The sequence below is a fragment of the Camelus ferus genome, chromosome 7 (genome assembly GCF_009834535.1).
Source record: "Camelus ferus isolate YT-003-E chromosome 7, BCGSAC_Cfer_1.0, whole genome shotgun sequence".
In the NCBI taxonomy this organism is placed as follows: Eukaryota; Metazoa; Chordata; class Mammalia; order Artiodactyla; family Camelidae; genus Camelus; species Camelus ferus.
The window spans coordinates 82,919,210-82,931,606 of NC_045702.1; the positions used below are offsets into that span (position 1 = coordinate 82,919,210).

Here is a 12,397-nt window from a genome sequence, read left to right on the forward strand (position 1 = left end):
CCACACGGTTTCAACGTGATAATATTTTAGCTTGATGAGAAGTTGTTCATGAAATACGCAAAATGTACAAGGCGTTTTAGTCAGTCGGGAAATTGTGTTTTCATGGGGGTTTTTTTGTTCTCATATGAAAAGTAGGAGAATACGGCTCTCTCTGGTAGGTAGAGGGGAAGCTCAGATGCTAATTGTGGTAACTCTTAAACTTTTCCAACTGAGCTCAGTTTGAAAGAAAGTGTTCTAGAGAAGAGGCGGCCCAGAGCAGGTCAGACAGGAGATGGACCTCAGTCCTCGTGATCCGTGGGAAGGTGTGCGGCTTCGTCCATGGAGGCCTGAGCGATGTCGGTCCCTGGACGCCAATGTTGGTCATTCCAAGGTACCAGCAGACGAATCCTAAATCCATGTTAAGCTCACACTTGTAGAAATTTGAATCAGACTGATCAAGTTAAAAATAAGGTAGTCAAAAGTTGTTCAAGATCACTTACCACCTCGTACCTTTAATTTGCTGTAGAATTAAAAGAGCTGGATTACAAACCTCAGTCTTAACCACAAACGCCTTCATCTCCGACTGCGCGTCTGTTGTGGGAGGGGGGATGTAATTCGCAAATAGTGACACGAACAGCTGCAAGCCCACAGCAGCCCGCGTCGGGCTTGACAGATGTACACGTTCGTGTGCATGGAGTCGGGTGGCACGTACCCCTGGGGTGGCGTTCCTGAGGCCCAGCCCTGCTGGCGCCTGTGTCCGCAGCGTGTTCCTTGTCACTGCCGGGGAGCGCTTTTGAACATCCCACAGCAGTTGATGTAAAACCGCATCTCTGTTCACAGGACCCGTGGGCTGTTTCAGGTTTTGTCTCCTATGCACAAAGCTGCTCTAGACATTGTCCAGGTATTTTTCTGTGGACACTTACTCATTTCTCTTAGATTAAATAGGAGTTTCTAGGTCATGGGGTAGATGTACATGAAACTTTGCAAGAAAATACCCAGCCGTTTCCAAAGCGATTGTTCCGTTTGCCATTCCTGCCAGCAACACAGGAGAGGTGTGGGTGCTTCACAGTGTTGGCCATCGCTTTTTTCCTCTCGCCATTCTCACGGGTCCGTGATGGCATCTCGTGGTGGGTTACATTGCATTTCCCTGATGACCAATGAGGAATACTGTGCCAGTGTTCGCTGGATCATATTTTTTGTCCTTTTTTTTCCTTTCTAATTGGATAGTGACTTGTGATCCTCTTTTATATATTCCAGATACAAGTCCGATCTATGTGTTACAAATCCTTTTGCCCATTCTGTGAGTTGTCTTGTTTCCTCGACGGTATCTTCTGAAAGGAAGGTGGTTTTAATTTTGATGAAGTCCAACTGATCAATTTTTCTTTCATGGTGAACGCATTGTGTATCCTCTTTAAGAAGTCCTTACCTACCCCAAAGTCATAAAGATACTATTTTTTTCCTATGCTTTATAGTTTTAACTTTTATGTTCACGTTCACGATCCACTTTGAATTAACTTCTTCCCCCTTTGATGTTAGGTAGGGGTCAAATATGTCTGTTTTTCATGTGAATATTCAGTGGTTCCAGCACCATTTGTCAAAGAGACTGTTCTTTCCCCATTGAGCTGTTTTGGTGTCCTTGTCTGAAGTCATTTGACCATGTATCTGTAGATCTGTTTCTGCACAGTCTTCTGTTTCATTAATCTATTTGCTTATCCTTTGTGAGAATTATATACGTCCTGAAGTCAAGTGAAATAGGACTTCCAGTTCCTTCTTTTTTAAGATTATTGTTTATTCTAGGTCCTTTGCGTTTCCAAAGAAATTTTAGAGTTGACTTGTCAACTTCTACCAAAATTACCCCCTAAAAAAGCCTCTTGGGATTTTGGAGATTTCATTGAATCTGTAGATCAAATTGACTTTTTAATAGTGAGTCTTCCAATCTATAAACATAGTATGTATTCCCACTTTTCTCAGCATTGTTTTATATTTCTTTCATAGATTTTTTTTTAATTGAATTATAGTCAGTTACAATGTGTCGATCTCTGGTGCACAGCGTAACATCCTAGTGATATATATACATACGTGTATTCGATCTCATAGGTTTTTTTTTCCTTTTTCACTTTTATTAGGTAGAATTACTATAGTTCGACTGCACATACACATTATATTGCATGTGAATACATATATACGGTCTACTGCACATTTTTTTTAGTTTACATATATGTACTAATTATTGTTTCTAAGAACAGATTAGATCTTTAGCTTTTTAAACTTACATGGTTATCAAAGGAAAAAAGCCAACTACAAAATAAGGATCAGCACTTTCATATTTTTCAGTGGAGAGACCTTGTACATCCTTAACTTTGTCCCTTTTTATTTTATACTTTATTTTTATGTTATATTATTATATTTTTATATATTTTTTATTTATATTTTATTACTTGGTGCAGTTGTTTTGGATACTCTCCAGTTTGGGGTTTTGATACACCTAACCTTCTGATGGTCATTTTTAGCTCATTGTGCTTTATCAGAACTCTAATTTATTTAAACAAAAATGAGTGTACTTTTCTTCTGAAATTGTTCGTTTAAAGGCAGTATAAAGTTGTGGTGGTAACAGTGAAAGTAAGTCTGCTGAACTGAAATTCACAGTGACAGAACTGGGAAATAAAAACACACGCCCTCCTCTCATTCTCTCGAAGTAGAGATGAGCTAATAGCGTCTCAGAGGGGAATGTGCGATTCGCCCAAGATTTACAGCTGCCGGCAGAACAGAGAATAGATTCATTGAGCTTCACGGGGCCTTTGCCTCCGTGGGGTCTACCTTTGGCTACATTGTATGTTCATAAAAGAGTCGTCTTTAAAAATTATTTTTGTGCAACTTGATTTTGGTTGGATCTGTTTTAATAACTGGAGGATAAGTAACTGAGACCAGGCTGGTACCGAGGCCGGCGTGCTGTATATACCCTTGTTTCCTGTTTGGTAAATGGAGCTTTGTTGGAACACAGCCTGTTCATTTACGTTTGTCTCCAGCTGCTTTAATGCAGAACCACAGGCTTGAGCAGGTGCAGCAGAGATCTTATGCCATAATCAGCCTAAAATAGTTATAACTCTCTGGCCCTTCACAGAGTCAGTTTGCCAACCCCCAGGCTACTGTAACCTAAACATATAAAATAGGAGATAATTCCTATTTCAAACCAATCCTGACAGTCCTTTGGGGAGCAGTTTATTTCACATGGCAGAGTAATCTTAGGACTTTGATTGCATTCCTTCTTACAGTTTTTATTAAAATAAGAGGAGTTTTATTTTACTAAAACTAAGCTTTTTACATAAAAAAAAAGTTCTCTTAGTTTCAATATACGGTGATGGGTTTTCATGAAAATTAGTGCCTCTTTAGTCACCTCCTTTATTAAAAGGACCAGCTTTCTGAGTAAGTTCACTGTAAGGTAATAACACTCTTAAATTTTCATGGTTTTGGAAATGTAGTTAGTAGTCTCAAACCCCAAGTAGTAAAAACGCACAGAGATGGAAGTCCTCAAACAGTAAAGAACATGTTTCTTTTTTTGGGGAAAAAAAAAAGACCAGCTTTCTAATAAATTGTGAGAGAAATGTACCTAGAAGGAAAAAGGGTGTTTAAGGAAGAGGTATGTTCAGTCGTCAGAGAGCTGGGAGTTAGGCGGGAAGGACCATCACCTCATCCTTTGCCCTTTCAAAGCAGCCTACTCAGTGCCCTTGTCCTACACCTTTAAAAACGTTTTATTTTGAAATACTTAGACTTACGGGAAGTTGGAAAGACAGCTACAGGACAACATCAAAGCCAGAGACTGAGGCCCGAGCAGAGTGTGTGTGGAGTTCTGTGCCGTCTTACCACAACGCGGATTCCTGCAGCCGCCGCAGCAAGACGCCAACTATGTGGCTGCAACAAAGATGGGTTGATGTCCACATTTTACCAGTTTGGGTCGAGTAGTAAATCAGATATTTTGTTTGCACCATCAAACCGTTCTTGGGAAAACTCAAGAGAAGGACAGTCTATCGTGTCTACCCGTATTTTCATTCTTCCCACTGTTCCTCCTTCCTGCTGTTTCAAGACGCCTTTCTTTTTTTAAACACTTCCTTTCTGTTTCAGGAACTTCCTTTAGTCACTCTTTAGGTCTGTTCAAGCAACAAATGCTTTTTGTCTTCCATCGTCTGAGAATGTCTTTATCTTCCCTTCATTCCGGAAGGATAATTTCGCCAGGCACAGGATTCAGAGCTGACGGTTCTTTTTGGCACTTGAAAAATCTGCTGCCACTTGTCTGGCCTCCGTGGTTCCTGAGGTGGCATCTGTCGTGTGAATGACCTTCCCTCGTAGGTAAGGTGGGGTTTCTGTCTTGCTCCTTTCAAGCTTTTTTCTTTGCCTCTAGTTTTCAGAAGTTTGTGTTAGAGACTTGTTTAGGTTTATGCTGTTTGGGGTGTTCACTCAGCTTCTTAAATAGGTAGGTTGATGTCTTTTGCCAAATTTGGCAACTTTTCAGCCATTATTCTTTCAAATGCTTTTTCTGCCCACCTGTCTCTTCTCCTGGGACTCCAAGGACACAAATACTAGGTTTTTGGGTTTTGTTTTTGTTTTTGTTTTTTTTACTGTTTTTCAGTCTGTTCTCTCTCTGCTCAGATTGGGTAATTTCTATTTTATCATCAACTTCCTGATTCTTCAAGTTGAGATTTTCCTGGTTCTTGGTAGGAAAGCATGGTTTTCTCTTGTGTAGAACGCTGGACATTCAGTTTTATGAGACTCTGGGTTCTGTAAATCTCCTGTTGTAGCAGGCCTTCTCTGACACCACACTGCTGGGCAAAGTGGGGGTACGCCCAGTGCTGCCTCGCTGCTGCCAGTTGGGGGTCCAGGTTCACCGCTTGGCCGCCTCTGACCCCAGGCGGTGGGGGGCACCTCGTCACTGTTCCCCGCGGGAGAACATGGACCCCACTGATGCCATGGGGGTGGGAGGGCTGAATGTTCCTGCTGGATGAACGTCGAAGTGTGGACTCCCTGCGTGGCCTCCGCTGATGCCCGTGGGGTTGGGTACCCTCAGGCAGGGTTGACAGTCCTAACTCCCCAGTGGGCCTTCTCTGCCACCACCCCAGCGGGACGGGAGGAGGCCTCATTACCGCCAAGAAAGGAGAAGTGTAGGCTTTCCGCTTGGCCTTTGCTGACCGGGGTAGGGGGTGGAACTGTGTCTTTTCCCCTGGTACCTGGCTAGAGTGGGGCAATTACTGTTGAAGGTCCTTTGCCTTTCCGGGCCGCCTCTTTCCTGGTCCTTTGGGTTGAGAGAGCAGGCTTCGCTTGGCTTCTGTTGTCTCTCCCTCTGGTGTTTCCGGGCTGCTGGTTCCACCAGCACCTAGTGTGAGACACACGAGGCCAAAGAAAACCCAGGGAACTCGCTGCTGTGCTTTTACTTGGGTCCCAAGGTCCCCAGCCAACCTGCCCCATTTTCATCTTTCAGAATTGTTAATGTTCACCTGACGTCTGTCCAGGGTTTCCGGCTGTGCTTCGCGGGAAGAGCAGGGGGTTTCTGCTCTCTCGAGTTAACGGTTGTGGAACTCCCTGTTGTGTATCTGTTCCCACTCACTGGGCTGTTTCACAGTCACTTGGAATGCTGCTTCTCTTTATGGTTCATTTCTTTCAGTATTTTAAAAAATATTTGAAAGTTCTGTGATTTTATTTTTAAATTACGTAAAAACAAAACTGCATGGTTTCAAATTCAGGGAAGTACAGCTTTCGTCCCTGTTTGCTATTTAGACCCCCTTGCTGTTTTGTTCACTGTCCCAAAGACAATTGCTTTTACTTATTCTTCCATTAAATACCTTTTGAAATTAGTGGCTAATATATAGGTTCATATGCACACGCACATATAAAATTCCTTTTTACAAGTAGACTTCTCAGTTGTATGGAATCAAAGTTTACTTAACCTGTTCTCTGTTGATGGATAGCTGGATTATATTTGGGTTATATATTTTTTGCTATTACAGATTGCGTTGCATGAAATAATCTCAAATGGCATTTTGCATTTTTGCCAGCGTATCTTGGGGATAGAGTCTTAGATGTGGGATTGCTGGATGGACGCTTAACAGTACATGACATCTTTCTAGATGTGTGGTTCCCTTCCACAGGCATTGTATCATTTTGTCTTCACACCAGGAATTTAAAAGTGCCTGTTTCCCCACAGCCTTTCGAGAAAAGAGGTTCTCAAATTTAGGGATTATTGCCAATCTGCTTGAAGAAAAATGGTATCTTCCTGTAGTTTTAATTTGCATTCCTCTTAAGAGGGAGGTTGAGCATTTTTTTTTTTTAACATGTTTAAGAGTCACGTTTCGTTTTCATGAATTCATAATATCTTTTTGCCCCTTTTTCTATTTGGTTACTATTTTTCTTAACTTTTGCTCTTTACAAATCAGAGATCTTAACTTTTGTGATTTAAATTGTAAACATTTCCCTCTGTGCATCATTTGGTTTCTGCTGTGGCGTTTTCAGACATGCAGAAATTCGTTTTTACATAGTCAGTGTCCTGTATTACTTCCATAATGAATCATGGTTAGCTACTTCTCCACTTCCAGGTTATAAAGGAATTCACCCATATTTTTCTGCGAGTAGTTTATTAGATGGTTTTATTCTCACATGTAGATCTTTGATCCAGTTGGAATTTGTACGGTGCGCAGTGGCTCCAGTTTCATCTTTTTGCACACAGCTGCCAGGTGGTTCAACACCGTTCTCCATTCGTCTTCCCCTCCCTCCCTGATTAAGACGCAGCCTTCGGCATGACCAGCTTTCCACACGCACTTCTGTGCTTTCCCCGCATCCTCTCTCCCTGTGCCAGCACTTTCATTATCTCATTTACAAATAAGTTCTAACGTCTGGAAGCCCAGGCCTCCCTCCTCTGCCGGGGTTTCCTAGCCATCTTCACTTATCTGGGCTTCCAAATGAGTTTATGACTAATTAGCTTGTCTAGCTTTAAAAAAAAAAAAAAAAAAAAAAAAACCCTAATGAAATTTTTATTGGTATTGTGTTAAATGTAACTCAGGGAGAAGTGACATCTTTATGATGGAGACTCTTGCCGTCCAGGCACATGGCGCATCTCTCCGTTGCACTCAGGTGCTCTCATTTCAGTTTTGCAGCTTTCTTGCTAAGTTTCTTCCTAAGCAGTTTTTGTTTGGGTTTGGTTTTTGCCATTTTAAATAGTGTCTGCTCCCTGTTACTGCTAACTGGTTATTAGTTGCGTATGTGAAGAATGTTGTTTCCACAATTAATCTCATAGCTTCTGCTAACTACTCTGTACTGTTCCACAGATCGTGGTGGATTTTGCAGCTGCAAAGTCATCATCTACATAAAGAGCAATGCTCTACTCTTCCTGTCTGATTTTTAGGCCTCTTGCTTTTGTTTCTTTTTATCTAACTGTGGTGGATACAATACAATGTTAAGGATGCACTATATCAATTATTATCTTAGAAGAGCCTCTACTGGTTCGCAATTAAGATGATGACTTTGGAAATATGTATGTCTACACACATACACACACACACCCCTACCTACCTTATCCATTCGTTCTCATTTGAATGCACCTTTTGTCAGATGCCTTTCTGTACCTACAAAAATTATCACATAATTTTCCTCCTCAGCTCTATGAATGGGATGAACCATATTAGTGGCTCTCCTCACATGGAACCACCCTTGCATTCCTGAAATAAACCTCTAGTCACTGTTAACTGTCCGGTTCAGCTGGAGTAAAAATGGCCCCCCAACCTTAAAGGCTCAGGAGGGTTTATTTCTCGCTCATGCCACGTGTCCCGTGACCTTCACTGTGGGTCAGCTGTAGCTCTGCCACACAGCTTCATTCCAGAGCCCAGGTCCTTGGTGCGGCTGCCAGCTGGGACATCACTGATCTTGGGGAAGAAAGAAAACAGCACGTGGTGAACCAGGGGCCGGAACTCAGACTTCTAACTGAGAAGTCCTGCACGTCATTTCCACTCATAGTCCATTGGCCAAAACCAACCACATAGTCAACACTTGTCCACAGAGCAGGGCACTGCAAGGGAGAGGCACCAAGATAATTCATGAAAAATACAATGTGCCACTTACTACTATGTGTCATTGGATTCAGCTTGTTAATGTTTAGAATTTTGTGACGTTCATAAGAGATCAGTCTATAGTTTTGTACTTTATAAAAAGAATTTGGCAGTAAAATGGTAGCTAAATTTAAAACATAGGAATGATATGTGGTGGCAGAAAAATAGTTTCTGCCTTGAAGGCATATTACCTAATAAAAGGCATTTAATAAACCGCATGTGATCTGATACATACCTGTGTATTTTCATCTCCTGCTTTTGAAGCCTGGATTGTAAAGTGCCAGCTTCTCTGTACACATTCCTGAGCAACTGGCTGAAGTCGGCCAGACAAGCCTGGACCGCGGCCTGGTTAAGGAGGGGACCGGGGTCTTTGTGTGGGTGGAGCCTGGAGGGTTTCCGACCTGCCTCTCGCCTCCTCCTTGATCCTCACGGTCATCTGGCTTCCTGTGTGTACAGCATCCTTTGCCCAAGCGTCCCAGTGAGCAGTACAAACACGGCCTCACCTGTAAGACAGGCAATGATTGGTAAATACGGACTCATATTTTCCATATGGACAAATGACACCAAAGACTCAAGTAGCCTGTGGCCACTGTCCCTCAGAAAGCCCCGTGGAGCCGCTGCAGGTGGAGCAGCTCCCTGACCCTCCCACTCGCTGTACAGGGCTGGCTGCTCCGTCTTTGCTGAAGGTAACCTTCCCAAAAACGGCGCGTAATAAAACCTCGTCTCATCAGGTACTGTTAAATCCCTGGATTGGTGAATGGGGGATGTTGGAAGGGAGAGAGGGAGGAAAAGGCCAAATCTAAAATCTGTGATTTATTTGAAAGTCATCTAGGTCTTGTCAGTATAATTCAGCACAGCCTCTTAAACCTTTGTTAACAATAGAATCAGATACTTACTCCAGAATCTGATGGACACAAGCTGCATGCAAAAGGTTGGCGCTGGCTTTCACGGTGTGGCCACCTCTACTGTCCGGGGCTGCCTTTTACTGTCTCCTCAACAAACCCATCCACTGGCCGAAATGGGGTGTCTTCCTTCTGGAGCATGGCTCACATTTCTCCTGCTGAGGCCTTCTTTCCTGTTCCCTCTACTTGCAAGGTGGTCTCCATCATGTCTGAAATCCTAAGATTTCAAGGGCCATCAGGTCACTAGTCCACCATGAGGGACAGGGGACTCAACGGGCCTCTTGGATTCCTTCAAAGCAGTATCTTTCTCTGCTGCATCATTTGAGCACCACTGCTGGGCGCTCTGGTCCCTCTGCAGCCGCCCAGCATCGCAGCTGGGAAGCAGCTTGTAAGCAGAGACCAGCAGCTTCCGTAAAGGCACGTGGGAGTCCGACTGCCGTTTATTGGCTGTTGTTTTTGACCTGTTGGCTGTGATCTCCTTCAGTTGTCACAAACCCATAATTCCTACAATTCCAGTGCCGCCCTCTCGCCAGTCGCTGGTCTATATGACTCGCTCTAACGCCGCTCACGGTGAAAAGTCACCTTGGCCTCTGATGACCGTGTGTGTTTTCCAAGATGTCTTCAGGGTCATTACTGGGAGTCCATGGCTGAGCCACAGTGATTACTGGATACACAGGAAGTGGTGGGCTGCAAATACACATCATTGCTTCAAGAAGAGGAATGTAGATGTCCACTGCGATGACTGGGTTCCGGCCTGTTCACAGTCAACCATGAAGGGCATTAGTAAGTACATACATGGAAGTATGCTTAACTGGAAGAAGCACCCGAGATGCTGACTTTTCAAATAGAAATCAAGGACCTTCTCACTCCATAATATTATTTCCCATCAGTTGGGTTAGAAGAGCCTTTTAATCCAAATTCTCCACAAACAGAAACGGTCACTTACTTTTACTTCAGAACAGAGGGCCCACTCTGGCCCCGGTTTTCTACAGTTTGGCCATAGCAAGAAAAACAAAATCTAGCAAACAAAACACCAAAAGGAAATGAAAGCTGTAAAAAGAGCAGTCAGATATGAAGCAATATATAAACTGATACGTACACAACAGAACGGTACATAGTCGTTACATAAAGCACAAAACTGTGTGTACAGTGTTCTACCACTCACTGTTTTAAAAGAGTGAATAGATCGTAATATTTAACAAACACAAGAGAAAAAGTGCTCTCAGGGAAAGATATTTTCACTTTATCATCTATTCAAAGAACATACTTTTTAAAGAAACAAACTACAGAACAGAAAGAATTTCTAATGATAAAAGGCCTTGTACTCGACCAGCACGTTTAAACTTAATCTTTTTTGAGAGGCTTCTCTCCAATGAATATTCAGAATACAGGAAGAGAGCTCATAAATGTCCTTTATTACAACCATATTAAGCCTAATAATATTAAGGGGGTTAAACTTGGCGTTTTCCAAGCAAAGGTACCAGATTTCTGGACTCTGTAGGCTCTGGTGCTCAGAAGGAAGATCTTTTGGCTCTGAAATACTGTCCCCTTATAAGACTAATAAAACCTACAGGTAAGATTCTCTACTACGTGGTTAAGTTGTGTGGAGAGGAGACAAAGGAGGGCCTGTCAGCTTTAAATGGACATCCTGTGTTAGTCCCACGAGTGCTTTTGTATATATAAATATTTTAAGCTTTCAAATTACTTGGATTATGGCAGTTGTTTTGTAAATCTTCGGTGACTAAAACAGAAATAAATTAACAGTGGAGAAGAAAAAAGGCCCAGGTCTTCGAGACTGTCCACAAGCTACTTAACATGACGTCAGGGCAGAGCAATGAAACAGAAGTGGGTGCCTGTTCTGCCTTGGCTTTCTGATGTTAACAATTAAAAGCCTCCTCAGTACTAGAAAACCTTCTCACTGATGGGAGGGGTGTGAGGGGAGGAAAAGAAAGAGACGAGAAATAGCAAAAATCAGCAAACATGTTGTTATGAATAGGATTCCTTTAATTCTGTGCTTTGCTTTTATACAGAGAACTTTCAAGTACATTCATTCTAATAAATTATAGTAAGTTTCTTTCTGATTAAATTAAAAACCACAGAAGCATTTGTTGTGGCCCAAGGAGAGTGACACAGAAACCAGCATCCCAGCAGAACGGCCACTCGCCCGGGGGCTGAATGCAGGGCACGTGGGGGTGGGGGGAGCGGCTGGGAGGGAGCTGGTCACCTTCACTCCCTTTTCACCTGCATCATCACCGTTCTCCCCACCAGGCTTGAACACGGGAATCTGCTGACCATCCTTGAGCTCTAAGAAGACCTCTTGGAGGTTCCACCTGAGAGAAACCAAAAATACAGTCTCTAATCAAGGAAACACTGAGGCCAAAAAAAAAAAAAAAAAAAAGGGTCAAAAAAGAGAAAAGCAGTGGTTTGGAATAATGTCATCTTAAATTTTGAAACACTATTTTATGTTAGTGCTGTGAATAGAACATCAGCGCCTTTTATTCCAGGCGCTCACTATTTAACTGGCATCATGAACAGGGCAAGTTTAACAGGGAAGGGCTGACATCGGGGAGGAGAAGGAGCAGCTTATTCGCTTTTCCTAATTCCCCTCGACCTTCAGTTCCCGCTGGAGGCCGGCCAGCTCCTCTGCTAATCCCCGGGCTCAGGGGTCAGCGAGTTAGGGGGAGGTGGGCGGGGCTGCCGCTCCTTTTGTCCTCGGGAATTAAAACACATCCTGGCTAAATAGCAAACATCTCTGAGAGAGAGGCTTCCCGTAGGGGGAAGTGAGTGAACGTAGCTACTGGCAACCAGGCAAGGAAAGCCAATTAATGGGGTGGGGAGCTTACATAAAGAATGTGATGAATAATTCTGGAACAGGAACCCCTGCCTTATTCATCTTAAGAGGGAGGACAGAGACACAGCATCGAGTTACGGCAGACCTCGACCCCTGTGACTGTGAAGTCCTGCAAATTCAGTAGCATAAGGAGAGGCCAACTCAGTAGGCTGCATGGGATAAAATGTCTGGGCGGAGCTAGAAGCCAAGGCACTGGCTTGCTGTCCAGCCCGTGAAACTTCTCAAGCTTTGAAAAGCGTATTCTTACTACCTCAATCCTATAACTACAATTGAAAATGGGAATCAAGATTGTTTCCAGAGGAAGGTTCTCCTCCCGTTCCCCGATTCCCACCCCCTTTCCCATAATACCTCTTAAAGGGGGCATCCCTGGATGAGTTGACATAGAGATGGCCCTCTGCCCTGGGTCCGGAGACAGGAATCTTCAACTGGGGGTGTAAAATGAGAGATCTAAGTGGGTATGATGTCCTCTCAAGAGATGACCCTACAAAATCCAGTGATTAGCCACAGAATCTGGTTGTTTGCTAACTTGAGCACAGTGAAGAATTCACCTGATTTTCCTTCTGGCTCCCTCCAAATGC

At 43.3% G+C, this 12,397-nt stretch overlaps 1 protein-coding gene across 7 annotated transcripts in view; it reads right to left on the reverse strand.

Moving 5' to 3' along the window:
• Positions 1-10,951: 10,951 nt before the first annotated feature.
• Positions 10,952-12,397, reverse strand: part of LOC102510163 (cytochrome c oxidase assembly factor 1 homolog) — a 90,449-nt gene continuing 89,003 nt past the window's right edge. For all 7 annotated transcript variants that reach the window (XM_032484284.1, XM_032484285.1, XM_032484286.1 and 4 more), the window contains 2 exons: positions 12,168-12,244; positions 10,952-11,298 (listed from right to left, as the gene is read on the reverse strand). In XM_032484284.1, coding sequence (XP_032340175.1) covers positions 11,055-11,298; positions 12,168-12,244 — 321 coding nt within the window. In that variant the 3' untranslated portion in view covers positions 10,952-11,054. The remainder of the gene's footprint in view (positions 11,299-12,167; positions 12,245-12,397) is intronic.